The sequence below is a fragment of the Ursus maritimus genome, unplaced genomic scaffold (genome assembly GCF_017311325.1).
Source record: "Ursus maritimus isolate PB19 unplaced genomic scaffold, ASM1731132v1 scaffold_14, whole genome shotgun sequence".
Taxonomy (NCBI): Eukaryota; Metazoa; Chordata; class Mammalia; order Carnivora; family Ursidae; genus Ursus; species Ursus maritimus.
The window spans coordinates 5,822,780-5,840,153 of NW_024423786.1; the positions used below are offsets into that span (position 1 = coordinate 5,822,780).

General features: G+C 46.9%; 1 protein-coding gene across 3 annotated transcripts in view; it reads left to right on the forward strand.

The window, feature by feature from the left end:
- Window positions 1–9,892, forward strand: part of TMEM40 (transmembrane protein 40) — a 28,837-nt gene extending 18,945 nt beyond the window's left edge. For all 3 annotated transcript variants that reach the window (XM_040628428.1, XM_008697857.2, XM_040628429.1), the window contains 8 exons: window positions 817–870; window positions 3,641–3,676; window positions 4,023–4,055; window positions 4,446–4,493; window positions 7,723–7,794; window positions 7,876–7,950; window positions 8,456–8,518; window positions 9,283–9,892. In XM_040628428.1, the coding sequence (XP_040484362.1) occupies window positions 817–870; window positions 3,641–3,676; window positions 4,023–4,055; window positions 4,446–4,493; window positions 7,723–7,794; window positions 7,876–7,950; window positions 8,456–8,518; window positions 9,283–9,302 (401 nt within the window). In that variant the 3' untranslated portion in view covers window positions 9,303–9,892. The remainder of the gene's footprint in view (window positions 1–816; window positions 871–3,640; window positions 3,677–4,022; window positions 4,056–4,445; window positions 4,494–7,722; window positions 7,795–7,875; window positions 7,951–8,455; window positions 8,519–9,282) is intronic.
- The last annotated feature ends 7,482 nt before the right edge of the window (window positions 9,893–17,374 follow it).

Here is a 17,374-nt window from a genome sequence, read left to right on the forward strand (position 1 = left end):
CCTGGATTAATGCCTAGGACAGAAGCTGATACACATGAGATGTTTAATAAATGCTGCCCTTGAAGCTGGACTTGAGTTCTGGGTTCTACTTCTGAAGATAAAAGTGATTACGGGGCGCCTGGGTGGTGCAGTTGGTCGAGCATCTGATTCTTGGTCTTGGCTCAGGTCATGATCTCATGGGTTGTGAGATGGAGCCCCATGTCGGGCTCCACGCTCAGTGGGGAGTCTGCTTGAAGATTCTTCCCTCTGCCCCTCCCCCCACTTGTGCATGTGTTTGTGCACTCTCCCTCTCTCTAAAATAAACTAATAGATCTTTTTAAAAAAGGGATCTGGGTTTGAACCCTGGAATTTCCACTTACTGGCTGTGTGACCTTCAGGGAATAATTTAACTTTGTGAGCCTCAGTTTCCTTACTCTTAAAATGGGGGAGGGAGAGGTACTAATACCTTCTTCATAGGATTTCTGTAAGGATCTAATGAAATGTTAAATATAAATTACTTAGTTCCGTATTGATACCTAGTAAGTGCTCGATAAATGGCAACTCTTATTACTGACTTTGAAGGAGGCCCAGGTCCACTCAGACCCTCAATTCTTTTTCAGGAAACTGACCACAGTCACCTGTGAGTGTGTGGGGGGAGTCCAACAGGGTAAAGGGAAAGTACTTGTAAGGCTGTCTTGCGCTTTGAAGACTGCCTGGCTTAGCCGCAGCACAAACAAAGACTGTGTTACTTTTTAAGGCTCCAGGTGTGTGGGAGAGGGAAGCTGCCCTGGGGTGCTGTGATGGGGAGAGCTGATAAAGGGGGTTGTCTCCACTCAGGTGCAGAGCATGAGGACCCTGACCTTTTGAAGGACGAGCTTCAGCTCTATGAAGGTAAGTCACTGTCCAGTGGCTTTGGAGAAAACGGAATTACACAAAGGACACGAGGGTTTTGGGCTTTGTTGGACAGAAACGAGTTCATGAGGGTGTTTCATGGCTGAAAAAGCGCTAGGAAAATATATGACATATGGCAAGATGAGTGGTTAGAACATTGGCAGATGGGGAGGGAGGCAAGCATTTTTTCTACCATGGCAAGACTGTCCCAGATTCTCTTCTGAACTATAACCTTGAGTTGCACAGTGACTTAACTCGGTCACCCAGTCTTTCCGGGCCTAAGCTTCCCAGCCAGCAAAGTGGACCATGATTAGCACCCACTGTCTTGGAATAGTGAGCTGCTTAACAGGTGCACAGGAAAATTAAGGATCTCATCTCTAAAAGACTCATGTTATAGAATAATCATCTCCAGGCGTCGTGACTATTACAGCAAGGAGATATAAACATTATGGCACTTTGCTTGGAAGCACTTTGATGAAATGCGGACAATTTGTAGGAATGAACCAGTTTGCCAAAAAGCCTAACAAATGCATGCTGCAGTTAAGAAAACCCACTTAACTCTGTTTAATCCATGGGGCACCTCCCTGGCTCAGTTAGTAGAGCGTGTGACTCTTGATCTTGGGGTTGTGAGTTCAAGCGCCATGTTGGGTGTAGAGATTACTTTTAAAAAATCCTAATTTTGTTTAACCCAATGTTTCTATAATCTACGTAGTCTGCTAACACTTGATAATAACCCAAGAATCAACAAGAAACACATAGACATTCTGAGAAATGTAAATGAAATATTTTAATTTCTGCATCAAGATATTACCCATGGCTGCCTCTGGGTGGTAGTATTGTGAGTAATGGTTACACTCTTTTATTTGCTTAACTGAATTTTCTGATTTTCTTTCTTCCTTTTTTTTACACAAAAACAAGTATTACTTGGCTTAGAAAAATGTTTTTAATTACTCAGTAGTGTAAGAATAGTTTCACTGGGTGTAAAATGAGAGAGAGAAATTGTTATATTTACATATTTTTAAAAATGTTTTTGGGGACACCTGGGTGGCTCAGTCCGTTAAGCATCCAACTCTTGATTTTGGCTGAGATCATGATCTCAGGGTCATGAGATCGAGCCCCACATCTGTCTCCATGCTCAGCATGGAGTCTGCTTGGGATTCTCTCTCTCCCTCTCCCTCTGTTCCTCTCCGTCCCCAAAAAATAAATCCTTTTTTTTTTTTTAAGATTTTATGTATTTATTTGACACAGAGAGAAATAGCCAGCGAGAGAGAGAACACAAGCAGGGGGAGTGGGAGAGGATGAAGCAGGCTCCCAGCTGAGGAGCCTGATGGGCTCGATCCTAGGACTCCGGGATCACGCCCTGAGCCAAAGGAAGACGTTAAATGACTGAGCCACCCAGACGCTCCCCAAAAATAAATCTTAAAACAATGTTTTTGGGGCACTTGGCTGGCTCAGTCAGTGGAGCATATGACTCTTGATCTTGGGGTTGTGAGTTCGACCCCACACTGGGTGTAGACACTACTTAAAAATAAAATCTTTTTAAAGTGTTTTTTTCCTCATCATAAAAGTAATTCATATTTACTGCAGAAAACATAGATTTAACCACAAACTTGTGAATTACTTTTCCCCCCAAGACATTGGAGGTTCTTAGTAAATTACACTCTTGAAGTCTCATTTCGTGCCGTTCTAAAAGGTATGTTCTCCAGACCCTCAGCACTGTCCACTCTTAAGTCACGTGCAGATGATGCTTACCGTTTGCATATTAGCCCTAAAGACAGTTCAGTGTGTTTATTATCATGTGCCGAGTGCCCCCTTCTGGTGTCTGTCCTGGGGCAGACCCGAACCATGGAAAGTGTACAGGCATGGTGACTACTGGTGGTGGGGGCGGGGAGGGGCCCCGCTACACGGGGGCCTGCCTGCGCTTGAGGGGAAGGATTTGGCAGGCTAGGAGAGAGGTCACCAGGAACTAGAATGGTCACCAAGAATCAGGGTGAATAGGGTGGGTAGGCCACCCTAGACCAGATTAATGGGGAGGCTACATCTTGGGACAAGTACATAGGGCTCACATCACCCTCAGCAGCGCAGACAAGGAGCTCAACACTCAGGGTGTGCGGCTGGGGTTCCCAGCGTGCAGCCCGGCTTGGCTCCCACGAACTCGGCCTGGTGGGGCTGGGTCCATGTGGCTGGGTGTCATCCCCTGCAACTTGCAGGTGATAGTCAAGAACAGGCACCAATCGCAAACTGGTGCCCACGTGTGTGCAGGTGTGTTTTATCTGGCTCTTAGAGCATTATTATTATTATTATCATTATTATTACATTTCATCAACTTGTATTTTTTCACATTTAGACATCTTTGAAACCAGGATGCATCTTAAAATCACTGGCAACTTACAATCAAAATTGGCAGCAGTTTCCCTTACATAGTAACGTATAAAATAATGTCATGTCTCACAAACGATGACATCTTTGATTCCGTGGAATCCAAGAGTTGCCAACCTTTTTTATAATCAAGAAGTTGATGTAAAAACCTGGATTTCTGGCTTCTCGTGGGAAGTTGAATGACCTATAATATGAGACAGGCATTCCTACCGTGGCTGGTGGGTAGTGGATGCCCCTTTAGATGGAACGGCCCTCCAGCTTGCTCCAGTCACCACTTGGCCCACTCAGATCACATGGAAAGTCTCTGAGTGAGATCCACCTTCCCCACAGTGTAACTTCTCCCCACCCAGAGGATCAGGGGTATGTGATCACTGATTTTCCTTCCATGTAGGTACCCCTGGAGAGGTGGTGCCCTCTGGAGAATCAGGTGAGTGTCCACTTAGGGGAGAGGGGTTGTCAGCGCCGATGATGGACAGGTCTGGGCACTGTCTTTCCCGGGGACAGTTAGCTACTGTCGGGGTTCACGGGTGGGAGATGGAACTCCAAATCTACTTGGGGCCCTGGGGCTCTGACCTGGGCTCAGAGGGTTACAAAAGGGTTATAGGCAAGACGCAAAGGGATTACAACCAGCAACTGATGGATAGAAAGCTCCTTTGGGGGCTGGAGAATTTGACACAGCATTTTCAGAGGTCACCTGCTTCCTCCACTAGGGTGGAGGCACCTGTTAAGATCCCAAGCTAGCCTGGCACTAATGTTGAGTTTCTAATTTCCAGGACTCCGGAGAAGAGGCTCTGACCCAGCAAGTGGTAAATACACAAACTCCAAGAAGAGAGGGGGAAGGGGACTGGATTCCAGGGGAGGGGGTTAGGACAGGACCAGACAGCCTGAGAGAGTGGGTCCGTCACAGCAGGGATGTCATCACCAGCCAGAGCGTCACCTTGATTCTGGAAAGGGACCTCCAAGCTCAGGAGAAAGAAAACAGAATGCCGACCTGTGTAGAGAGGAGGGGGGTGAGTGGGGGCCCCAAGGACAGATAGACCCACCTTCACAGCTTTGCTCTGACTGGTCCTGCGGTGAGTGCCCTCTGACCCAGGAAGAAGAACCCAGAAGAGCCAGTCTCAGTGAAGCAGGGAAGAGAAAACCCCACCTGCCGTCCCTCATCAAAGTTCAACAGTCATCTCTCTCTTGTTCCTAAGGAGAAATGGAGGCCTCTGAGTTAAGAAGACTGAATATAAAGAAAGATGGTAAGGAAATTGGTGTCCCAAAGCTGCTTTTGCCTGTCTGGTCCAGATTTCTATGGGTAGAAAGTCCGCTGGTGGCCTAGAAAAACAATGATCATAGCCCACCTCTGTCATGCACCCTGTTTTCAGACTCCTCAGCTTAGAATCACCTCAAGAAGGTGGTGCAGTGACTCCCATCGTGCAGATATGAAAACTAAGGCTCAAGGATGGAGTGTGGGCTTTCAGCTAGAGAGTGGCACAACGTGGACTTGAACCCTGGTCCTGTGCTGTTTCTGCTATACACGGAGTCACAGGGATGATAAACTCCTCCCAGCCCTTTGGCCACAATGGGGAACTGGAAGTGGGGTGAGGAAGCCTTGAGGTTAGATTAGCCTAGACTCTAGAGAAGGAGCCATAAGAGCTGGAAGGAACTCCTTCACTCTAAGCCTGAGGTCTGTGAGGGCTTCAAGGAGGAGGGTGCGGAAGGGGCAGGAGGCCAGGGCGTTTGATTCAACTAATGGCAGTTGTCCTAGAAATATCTGGGGTTGTTGCAAAGGCCCACCTTCAGGGGGCGGGAGACCTGGGTGTGAGCCCCTGACTCTGTCTCCATCCAGGTAAATGAACCAGGGTTTTAGAGCTTTTCTGGGCTCTGAAATGGGCCTCATTGGAATAAAACGGAGATTCCCGAAGTGCAGGACATGACATTATACCCCAAAGCAAGAAGGTGGTTCCCCTTTCTGCTCTCCTTCCTAGAGCGCAATCTCAGGTTGGACCCCCTGTGCCTTTCATGCCACCGTGACCCTCGCTGATTGCCCTCCGGACACAAACAGCAGAGCCTCCTCTAATCACAGCCCCTTGACTGAGTCGAGGGCCCTGTGTCGTCTCCCTAGTGACCAGCCCAGCGCCTGGCAAAGTGCAGGAGGGCCTCACTCGCAGAGCACACTGAACACGTGCCCAAGGCACAGATCCCACTCTCAGCGCCTCTCCTTGGAGAACCCTCCAAGCTACACTTCTACTGCTGGGCACGGGGCCCACAGAAACACGTGCACAGAGCTTCATGTGTGGCGGTACTTGGGCAGCACCAGTAACAGCAAAACATCAGACACTTCTAGGTTCTTCAGTGGGGGACCAGACAGATAAATAAGTCACGTTTCTACCGTGGAACACTGTGCAGCCTTCAAAATGAACAGGGCAGATCTACATCCGTTCTGAGATGGAAAGATGGCTCTGGTCTATGAGAGGAAGAAAGCAAATGAGAGAGCTGCAGGTGTACGAGTTGGTCCTGCTTTTTTTTTTAATTCAAGTATAATTAACATACAGTGTTATACTAGTTTCAGGTGTACAATGTAATGATTCGATAATTCTATACATTTATCAGTGCTCATCCTGATAAGTGTACCCTTAATCCCCTTCACCTGCTTCATCCCCCTCCCCTCCCCTCTGGTGACTATCAGTGTGTTCTATTTAAGAATCTGGGCTTTTTGTTTGTCTCCTTTTTTTCTTTGTTTGTATGTTTGTTTTGTCTCTTAAATTCCATGTATGAGTGCGGTCATATGGTGTTTCTTTTTCTCTCACTGACTTGGTTCATGAAGCATTATACCCTCTAAGTCCATCCATGTCGTTGCAAATGGCAAGATCTCATTCTTTTTATGGCTGGATAATATTCCATGATATATACATACCACATCTTTTTTTATCCATTCATCCATTGATGGACACTTGAGTTGTTTCCATAATTTGGCTGTTATAAATAATGCTACAATAGACATAGGGGTGCATATTATCTTTTCGAATTAGTGTTTTCTTTTTGTTTGCGTAAATACTCAGTAGTGGAATTATTGGATTGTATGGTAATTCTATTTTTAATTTTTTGAGGAACCTCTATCATTGGTTTTCCACGGTGCCTACACCAGTTTTCATTCCCACCAACAGTACATGAGGGTTCCTTTTTCTCTAGACCCCTGCCAACAGTTGTTATTTCTTGTCTTTTTTATTGTAGCCATTCTGACAGGTGCGAGGTGGTATCTCATTGTGGTTTTCATTTGTATTTCCCTGATGATGAGTGATGGTGAGCATCTTCTCCTGTGTCTACTGACCATCTGGATGTCTTCTTTGGAAAAATGTCTGTTCATGTCTTCTGTGCATTTTTAATTAGATTATTATTATTATTGGTGTTGAGTTATATAAGTTCTTTATATACTTTGGATATTAACTCCTTATCAGATGTATCATTTGCTAATGTCTCCTCCCATTCACAAAGTTGCCTTTTGGTTTTGTTGATGGTTTCCTTTGCTGGGCAGAAGCTTTTTATTTTGGTGTAGCCCCATTTGTTTAATTTTGCTTTTGTTCCCCTCGCATCAGGAGACATATCTAGAAAGAAGTTGCTATGGCTGATGTCACACAAATTACTGTCTATGTTTTCTCCTAGGAATTTTATGGTTTCCTGTCTCACATTTAGGTCTTTCATCTATTTTTAATTTATTTTTGTGTATGGTGTAAGAGAGTGGTCCAGTTTCAATCTTTTGCATGTGGCTGTCCAGTTTTCCCAACACCTTTTGTTGAAGAGACTGTCTTTTTTCCATTGGATATTCTTGCCTCCTTTGTTGACGATTAATTGACCATAAGAGCATGGCTTTATTTCTGGACTATCTATTCTGTTCTATTGATCTGTGTGTCTATTTTTACGCCAGAACCACATTGTTTTGATTATTACAGCTTTGTAGTGTATCTTTAAGTCTAAGATTGTGATACCTCCCTGCTTTTTGTTTTTTAAATGTGCATATATATGCCTGGAAATGTTCTGTCAATCAGTGTTTGCTTTTAAGGAAGGGGATTAGGGAGGGAAAGTGGGGCGTTGTGAAACTTTTAGACTTGACACATTTGCATCCTTTACAATTTCATTTCATATTCATTTGACAAAGTATTGGGCAGCTCTGCATGCCTGGCAGTGCTTTAGTCTCTGAGCAAAATCCCTACCCACCATCCCACTGAGAGGAACAGAGAATAAATCTGTTTCACATTTTTTTCTTTGTTTTTTGAGAATAAGTGTGGAAATAAAAATATAGCAAGTTGAGTGGTGTCAGTGTTAGAAAAATAATAAAATGAGACAAAGCCTGGAAAGGAGTGGGGCTGGGGTGCTTTTGTTGGGCTGCTCTGAATAAAGTTACATTGGAACAGAGACAGGAATACTTTTAGTAACAAAGAGAAGAGAGAGAGAGAAGCGAATACTAATTCCCCACCTCTGCCTTTACAGATGAGTTTTTCCATTTTGTCCTGCTCTGCTTTGCCATCGGGACCTTGCTGGTGTGTTATCACTATTATGCAGGTGAGGGCCGTGGAAACAGGTGGGGGAATAGGAGGGTCCAGACTTGCAAGCTGACCATTCTCTCCCTTGCTGCACTTGCAGACTGGTTCATGTCCCTTGGGGTCGGCCTCCTCACCTTCGCCTCCCTGGAGACCGTCAGCATCTACTTTGGGCTGGGTAAGTTCCCCCATCCACACACACGTACACACACACACACACACACACACACACACACACGCAGACTCTCTAGGGGTGGTGGCTGGACCGCCACAGGTGCCCACCAAGGGCCAGAAAGCCACCACCTAAACCTTTTTTAAAGATTTCATTATGCTCCTGTTTTCTTCCTGACCACTGTCAAGGTCACGGTGAGGTCATTGGCAGAACCCCAATGGAAAAAATGGGCAGCTCCACAAAAATGCAACAAAAACAGTTTAAAGTGGCAAACAAACAGAGTTAGCCAGAGATCGAAAACAAGGCCGTTCACGGCGTGGGGTACTGAATTCACCGAGTTTCCTGGCACTGTTACTGCTGTTCGAGGTCATTGTTTTTAATAATAATAACTCCAGTACTATTATCTAAGCTCAACCTGCTGCCTGAAATTCCACCGCTAATCCCTGTTTGTGACGGTTAGGCCTTTGTGGGGGCGGGGAGCTCAAGCTCCTTTCTTTCTGTTTGTGAGCAGTGTACCGGATCCACAGCGTCCTGCACGGCTTCATCCCCCTCTTTCAGAAGCTTAGGCTGATGGGTAACGTTTCCATCCTTCCTATGTTCACCCTCTTCTTCCCTATCAGGGACTTCAGTTGCAAACGAGGCTTAGCCGATAGGAAACAGCACAGGGCCTGGAGTCAGGGGCCTAGGTTCAAGGCCTGCCCCTGTCTATGCACCAGCTCAGGGGCCCAGGATCATCTCTCAGCCTCCGTTTTCTCCACTGGACCATGGGTGTAGTAATACCCACTGCACAAGTGTGTCATACAAAACCATGTGAGGAACGGATGCGAAAGTCCTTAATGTGGAACACAGTAGAAAAGTGAAGGGAATCTGGGTGTTCCTCATTCTCTCATAGAACTTTACACTTACCCAAACACTACTTTCACCAAGATTTTATTTGCTTACTAGGTGTCCTTCAGTTATGTTGCACTTGGCTGATGAGGGAACCGAGGCCCAAAGAGGTGGAGTGACTTGCTGAGGGTCACACAGCTAGGGCGGCTGGGCTGGGCTAAAGGAGATCCTCTTTCTTTCTGGCCAGCGGCTCTGTGCCTACCAATACATCTCAAAACTGAGAGGCGGGGGGGCTGTGTGGCTCTGGGCTGGGGATATCTGTCTCCTATAACCCACTTAATTCATAAAGGGGAAATTCGTTGCAGGGGCTGTGGGTCATGGAGACCCGTGGTTCTAGGGTGACTGCATTACCCCAGCTGCGAGGAGTATTTGGGCATCTGTGGGGGATGATGGAAGTGAGGCCTGGTTGCCTTCAGAATCCCATGCCATCCTGCGGGCTTTGTTTTCCAGGATTCAGGAAGACCGACTGAGGCCGGTGCTGGGCTGGCAGCCACGCTAGGCCCAGTGTGACCACTGCACCTCCTGAGTGCACGAGGGCAGAGCCCCGCTCTGGCAGACACGCGGGCGACCAGTCTAGAGCAATAAAGAGAGCACTTTCCCTTCCATGTAGTCTGAACGTTGGCACCGGCCTGGACCCAGGTATCATTTGGGCAGTATTGGCATGAATCCAGCTGCCAGGACGGAAGGCTGAGGCAAGGTGCCAGGCCTATGCCCTTCGCGGTTCCTGGATCAGCGGGAGGATTCTAGGAGGTCACCACCCTCAGGAGACAGTAGGAGACCCCTGGGCCTGCAAACTGTCATCTGTGTAGGCTTCTGATCCCTCTCAAATCCCCAGGCCATCCAGGTGGGCTCTAAGGCTTGCAGAGTCATCCGAGGAAAGAAAGCCCACTGCCCTGAGGCAGGGAGCCATCATGCCAGGCCCCCAGGGTGAGCCTGACGCAGGCCAGCTGTTGCGGACTAAAGCCACAGCATCAAGGCATCTTCTCTAGCCCCATCGCCTGGTGTCAGCCCTGCTGCCTTGGAGTCCACCAAGATTCAAATAAATGTTCTCTTCCCTGGACTAACAAGAATCAGCTAAATGTTCCTTCAGGTTTCTTGAGCATGAGCACGCATGTGGAGTCTCCTTTGACCCCATCTAGTAAGGGAGGGCACCTTGTCTATTGGCTAAAGTACAAAAGAGAATAAATGTACAGCCTCTCACTTTAGGTCCAAGACTCAAATTGCACAAGTTCAGAAAGAGGGTTTTGCAAACATTCCTATGAAGAGATCTGGGGCTGTTAGGTAATCTAAGCCCAACAAATACCAAAGGAGTGACACAGAAGCACAGATACACAAAAACCCATCGCAAACTTGGGTTGCATAAATGGAGGTACAGAGTCTAGATTGAAGGAGGTCATAGTAGAGCCTACTTTACGCAGTCCACACCAACAGCACGTGTTCGGTTCTAGATTCACGTCTCAAGAGCAATAGTGACAAGCTAGGGAACAGACAGAAGACAGCTGAGTGGGAGTATAAAGAATGACTGAAGAAACGAGAACTCTTCAATTTACCGAAGGGAAAGCAGGACCTTCTCGAGCTCACAGACTCTTGGAGGATACTTTCTCAAGTATTTATGATTCCCCAAGGACAGTCACATGTGTCACCTGATTTAATTCTCACAGTGGCCTTGAGATGCGTCAGTCATCCTCATTCTGCCGATGGAGACACAGAGACTCAAAGAGCTTTAGTCACTTACTCGGGTTCCCACAGTAAGCAAGTGGCGCAGATGCATTGGAACCCAAGCCTCTGTTCTCCTAATGCCAAGCTGTCTTACGGAGCGTGGCTAGTCTAGGCCCCCATCCAGGCAGAGCAGCCCTGGCGCAGCCACACTTTCTCCCAGTGTTGCCCAGACTTTGGGATTTCTGACTTGGAGAATTTTTTTTTTTTTTTTTTAATGAGGGGACCAGACGCCTGGCTGGCTCAATTGGTGGAGCAGGCTACTCTTGATCTTGAGGTTGTAAGTTCAAGTCCCATGTTGGGTGTAGAGATTCCTTAAAAATAAAAATTTTAAAAATAAATAAATAAAATAGGGGTGCCTGGGTCGCTCAGTCGGTTAAGCAGGAACCCTTGATTTCGGCTCAGGTCATGGTCTCAGGGTCTTGAGATCGGGCCCTGCATCTGGCACCATGCTGGGTGTAAAGCCTGTTTGAGATTCTTGCTCTCCGTCTGCTCCTCCCCCACCCCCATTTGTGTGCACACTCTCAAATAAATAAATAAATAAATAAACTTTTAAAAAGTCAGAGGAGGGCTGCCAACTCTTTTCCTTGCTAATTGAAGACAATAAAAACAATAAAAACCATCAACTATCAGCATCATTTATAAAAGAATGAATAGTTTTACACCAAAAAAAGCAGGGAAGGGGCGCCTGGGTGGCTCAGTCGGTTAAGCGTCTGCCTTCAGCTCAGGTCATGATCTCAGGGTCCTGGCATCTAGTCCCACATCGGGTTCCCTGCTCAGTGAAGAGTCTCCTTCTCCCTCTGCCTGCTTCTCCCCCTGCTAGTGCTCTCTCTCAAATAAATAAATAAAATCTTAAAAAAAAAGCAAGGAAATTATCATCAGAAACAAAAGAGGGTTTTAAATGAATAAACGAAGCTTTATGAAAATTTTACTGCGTGTCCTTTTTCCTCAAATCACTGTAGTCTGGTGAAAAAATCATCTTTCAGAAACCACGAGACCGGAGGATTTCCAAGGACTTTTACATTCTCTTCTTTCTACTGTTGTTCTAAGACACCTTTCTCAATGAAGCTTATGGCATTATTTCGGAAGAATAGTGACCGACGAGTAGGGAATGTTCTTGGTGGTCACAACTGTGTTGTGTCAACATGCAGCTCTGAGCCTGGCCCTCACATGGACGCCCGAGGCGCATTTCTCTGCTTTACTCCTCTTCCTCGAGATTGTTTTGTTGTTCTGGGTCCCTTGCGTCTCCACACGAGTTTTAGGAGCAACTGGTCAACTTCACAAAGAAGCCAGTGGAAATTGTGGTAGGATTGCATTGCATCTGTAGATACATTTGAAAAGTACGTTGCTTCTTTTTTTTAGTGATTTATTACCTTTTTCACATTTACATTAGAAAAAAAAATTTTGCCCCAAATCCCCTCACCCAGAATCAACCACAGTTAATATTTGGGTGTGCTTCCTGTGAGGCTTCAGTAAGGCAGGAGTTATTCATTTTTATTTTGGGCTCTTTGCTCTTGCACATAGAGTAAGGATTTTTCCATTATATAATAAGGATATTTCCTGAAGCAGCATTTCCACCCACTGTGCTTTTCTGCTTCGCATAATAATCCCTCCAGAGGTAGGTAACCATACCAACGGCTAACATCTGCCCGGCACTTAGTGCTGGCTGTGGAGCTAAGCACTGAACGGACACCATCTCCTTCTTCTTCGCTGAAACCCTGTGAGGTAGGATCTGTCATGGTCTCCGTGTGAGAGAAAAGATAAAGAAGACACAGAAAGCTAGTCAGGTATTTATCAAACACGAATAGAACGCAAGTTTTCACGATAGAAAAATGAACTCACTGACTCGAGGACAGTGTGGGTAGCCTCATTTCGCGAGAATGCTGGGTCCTTGTGGCTGGCTCTGCCGCTGCCCGTCTGGGACTTTGGCCAAGTCCTTCTCTGTCCCGGCCTCAGTGTCCTCGTCCGTACAATGGGGATCACAGCGGCGCCCACCTCACGGTGTTGTGGCAAGGACTATGTGAGATGATTGCATGAAGTATTTTTAAAGAAACATCCATACAGATTTTTAGTAGATGCCTAGTTTTATGCCTCATGTATGATAATAATCGATTTTGCTAAAACCCTATTGTTGGAGAATTTTCTCTCAGGTTTGTATTCTCTTATTTGAAAGCAATCCTTTTTGTGTCTGGTTTTATTATTTGAGTAGAGTTGATGTATAAAGCCTTACACTGGGTGTTATACGCAAGTAATGAATCATGGAACTTCACATCAAAAACTAGGGATGTACTTACTGTATGGTGACTAACATAATATAATAAAAAAATATTACTAAAAAAAAAGCCTTATACGTGGTCTCTGGCACACAGTAGGTGCTCAGTAAGAGTATCTTCTTGGAAGGTACTTGGTCAGAGCAGCAGCACACATCTGATCTCGTAAGCCAGGCAGGCCAAGTCAGCCAGAGGTGGAAAAATGGGGAGTCAGGGAGGGGGGACAGGGAAAGCTGATACCTGACCAAAGGGGTCAGCCATGGTCCAACATCACCAGGCAGAAACAGCAGCACTAACCAGAGCCAGCCAGGAAAATGGAACCACACCAGGCGTTTCAACAGAGATCTAATATAGGGGATACGGTAAACAGGCACAGGAGGATTGAGAAGGCAAAAGGGGCCACTGAGGTATCACAGAGCCTAACGGAGGGAGGCAGTTACCACCTAGGGCTGGGGAACAAAAGCAAGAGGTTTGAGTTCTTACAACCAAGAAGCTCAGGAGAGAGCCCCGCAGAGCTGCATCCCAGCCCTGTGAGGAGGGGACACTGCCTGGCGGGGCTGGTGTCTCTCCTGGGGGCCCAATGAGGCTGGTTCAGGACCAGTGATGTCAGACCTCCGATCTCTCAACAGAAGCCAGATTTTTTAAAATGTTGGCAACTAATTTTTTTTAATTTCAAATTCTGTTGTGGAAAATGGCTTCTCAAAAAAAATTAAAAGTCTTAGTACCGTATGATTCAGAAGCAAGTGCACTTTGGGGCATATACCCCAAAGAATTGAAAGCAGGGATTCAAAGAGCTATTTGCACACCTTCGTTCACAGCAGCCTTATTCACAATTCTAAAAGGTAGAAGCAACCCAAGGGTCCATCAGTGGATGAACGGATAAACAAAATGTGGTCTGTCCATAAATGGAATATTATTCAGCCTTAAAAAGGAAGGAAATTCTGACACAGCTACCACATGGATGAACCTTGAGGACATTATGCTAAGTGAAATCAACCATAAAAGGACAAGTATTGTATGATTCCACTTATAGGACGTCTCTAGAGTTGTCAGATTTATAGAGACAGAAAGTAGAAAGGCCAGTGCCAGGGCCTGGCTGGTGGATGGAATGGGAAGTTCATGTTTGGTGCGTACAGTTTCAGTCGGGGAAGATGAGAAAGTTCTGGGGATGGATGGTGGGGCTGGTTGCACAACATGTAAAAGTGTTCAATGTCACTGAACGGTACACTTAAAAATGGTTAAGATGGTGAGTTTTATGTTATGTGTATCTTACCACAATTTTTTAAAAAATTCAAATTATCTGTGGCCAAAAAAACTGGATCCGGCCTATAGGCCATCTGCGTGGGGGGGCTCACCATACTGTAAAGCCGGAGGTGCACGCAGAGTGGGGAGAAAGCCGGAGCAAGAGCAAGGGCACAATCATTTCTGCTCTGCTTGCCGATTTTGGGCAGCCTGACCACAGTGTGGGGACATGAGTTCAGTCCCTGGTCTGCCTCTGGTAACCTTGGCCTCCCTGAGCCCCAGTTGTCGAAGGAGGGGCTCAGGTGGGTGAGGTAGTAGGAGCCCCCATGAAGAAAGCACACACACCCCCCGCCCTCTGGAGCTCAGTGGAGGGTCCATCTGCCCTAGTGAGTTGCCTCCCGGCAGCCCCAACCCCCAGCACTGCCTTCGGGCCTTCTCATGCCTCCTCTGCCCAGCTAGAGCTCAAGGCCAGAGCCAGCCCAGGGTCTGGTTACACCTCAGACGTCAAGCAGATTCCCAGTCCAACGTGTGGTCTAAAAATAGACCATTAAATCCTAAGCCCAGGAAGGCAGGATTGCAAGTGGAGGAGGCAGGGAGAAAGCTCTTGGATCGGGGTGGGCTTTAGTCTCTGGTTGCCCTGGATTCTGTACAGTGGGTTTCTGTTGTAACCACTGGGGAGAAGATGGGCATATGCGGATATTTTGAGGCCATATAAGCCAGCTTGCTCTGGGAAGATAGGAGCGAAGCCTCTCACCACCCGAGAGGCTGGTGGCAGCTGTTTTCCCCCTTCTTCTGACACAGCCACAGAATTCTCTGTCTCCTCGGGAGGATGTGGGCCTGGACTGGAGAGAGAACTAGGGATGCTGCCAACTGAAACTGGGAAGCTAGAGAAAGCACGTGACATTGAGCTAGGCTTTGATGGGAGAGGTGTAAGGAAGGGCTTTCCAGGCAGAAGGCACAATACGGGCAAAGGCGTAGGGGAGTAAAAGAGGACATACGTCTAGGAAGCGACAGTCCAGTGTGGCTGAGTCATACAGGCTGTGCGTAAGAGTGAGGACTGGTGGGCAGTGGAGCAGACAAGGTAAATTGTCCCCTCTCCCCCACCAGGACTTTGAGAACCAGGATAAGGATTTAGGGATTTTAAGGATTTAGCCTGAGAACACTGGGGAGCCATGGAAGGTGTTTGAGCTGAGGAATGGCACCGTGAGATTGCATCTTAGAAAGATCACTCTGGCACCTCTGTGGGGGTGTGGGGTTCAAGAAAATGAACCTCACAGACCTTGAACTCCAGGGATGTAACTGACCAAGGGCTGCTGTGCTCTTTGCGTCAAGACCACGCTTCCCATGGGACGGTCCCAGCCACTGACTAAACACAAGGGGTTTACTAAGGCAGGCCCCTTCCCCAGAGACACAGGACTGCCTGACATCAACCAGACCTTCCTTGGACAACCTGGCAGACTACAGCCTTCTGCCCAACCTTCCTTCCCTCTTCTCTTCACCCGGGGCTGGATGTACATCACAGCCTGACAGCTCTCCCAGCCTTCCTCTCCCTCCTCGTTTCCTCTCGCACGGGGCTTTCACCTAATACAATCCTTCCATAGTTTATCCCGTCCTGGCACTAGCTTCCCAGAGGGCCCAGACGAACGGGGTGAGACTAGAGGCAGGGGATATTGGCGGCCACAGGAACAGAGAGAAAGGGTGAGTTTGAAGACATTTTAAAGGGCTAAGCCACAGGAGGTCTTCAACTGCACCCTCAGCCCCCCTGGGCTTTCCTTAGGGTCGTAGCTCTTGACATCCAGCATGAGGATTGTCTCTGTCCATACTTGTCTCTCCCACTAGATTCTGACTTTGTCCAATAAATAATGAGTGAGTGCACGAGTGAATGAGTGAATGGACGGATGGATGAAGTGAAGGAAAAAGGACAATCTCGGATGATCCTGGGGCTCTGGTTTGGGGTTTCTAGTGGATGGTTGTAGTTGGCATTTGCTATTTGTCCCCCTGGTGTTTTTTGCCACTCCAATTTTCCTTTGAAGAATAAGCCTACACCCTTTTGTGCCCCTAAGGACACTATCAAGAGAGTGGAAAGACCGCCCACAGAATGGGAGAAAGTATCTGCAAGTCACATATCCCATCAGGGGTTAAACACCCAGAATATATAAAGAACTCCTACAACTCAACGACCACAAACACCCAATTCAAAAATGGGAGGGAAAAAAGGCAAACGCATTAAATAGACATTTCTCCAAAGAAGATATATACAAACAGTCAATAAGCACAGGAAAAGGTGCTCAGTATCTTTAGTCATTACGGAGTTGAAAATCAAAACCACAATGAGGTATCACTTCACACCATTAGAATGGCTGTTATATTTAAAACAAAAACAAAAGCAAAAACAAAAAAACCCAGAAAATAACAAGTGTTGGCGAGGACGTGGAGCTGGACGTCTGCCAGACCTTCCTTGTGCGTTGCTGATTATAGGAATGTAAAATGAAGCAGCCACTGTGGAAAACAGTTCAACAGTTTCTCAAAAAGTTAGACATAGAAGCCAGCAGTTCAGGGCTCCTGGGCGGCTCATTCGGTTAAGCGTCTGCCTTCAGCTCAGATCATGATCCCAGGGTCTTGGGATCGAGTCCCGCATCAGGCTCCCTGCTCAGCGAGTCTGCTTCTCCCTCTGCTCCTGCTCAGGCTCGCTCTCTCTTGCTGTCCCTCAACTAAATAAATAAATAAAGCCAACAATTCTACTCCTAGATTTACAGTCCAAAAAATTAAAAACAGGGACTCAAACAGGCACTTGCACACCCATATTCACAGCAGCATTATTCACAAGAGCTAAAACGTGGAAGCAACCAAGTGTCCATCCACCGCTGAAGGAACGCATCGAGACAAAATGCGCTCTACCTGTACAATGGAATATTATTCAGCCAGAAAACGAAGGGTATTCTGGGGCGCATGCCTGGCACAGTTGGTTGAGTGTCTGACTCTTGGTTTCGGTTCAGATCATGATCTCAGGGTTGTGGGATCGAGCCCCACTTCCGGTCCCGCGCTCCGTGCAGATCTGCTTGTCCCTCTCCCTCTGCTCCTCCCCTGCTCAAGGTCTCTCTCTTTCTAAAATAAATATATAAAATCTTAAAAAAAAAAAAAGGAAGGAAATTCTGACATATGCTGCCACATGGATGAGGCTTAAAGACATTATGCTCAGTGAAATTAACCAGTCATCAGAAGACAAGTATTGTATGATTTCACTGGTATGAGATACTAGAAGGCAAGAAATGATGGTGGCCCAGCCACCGAGACCAGGCAGACTGGGATAGGAA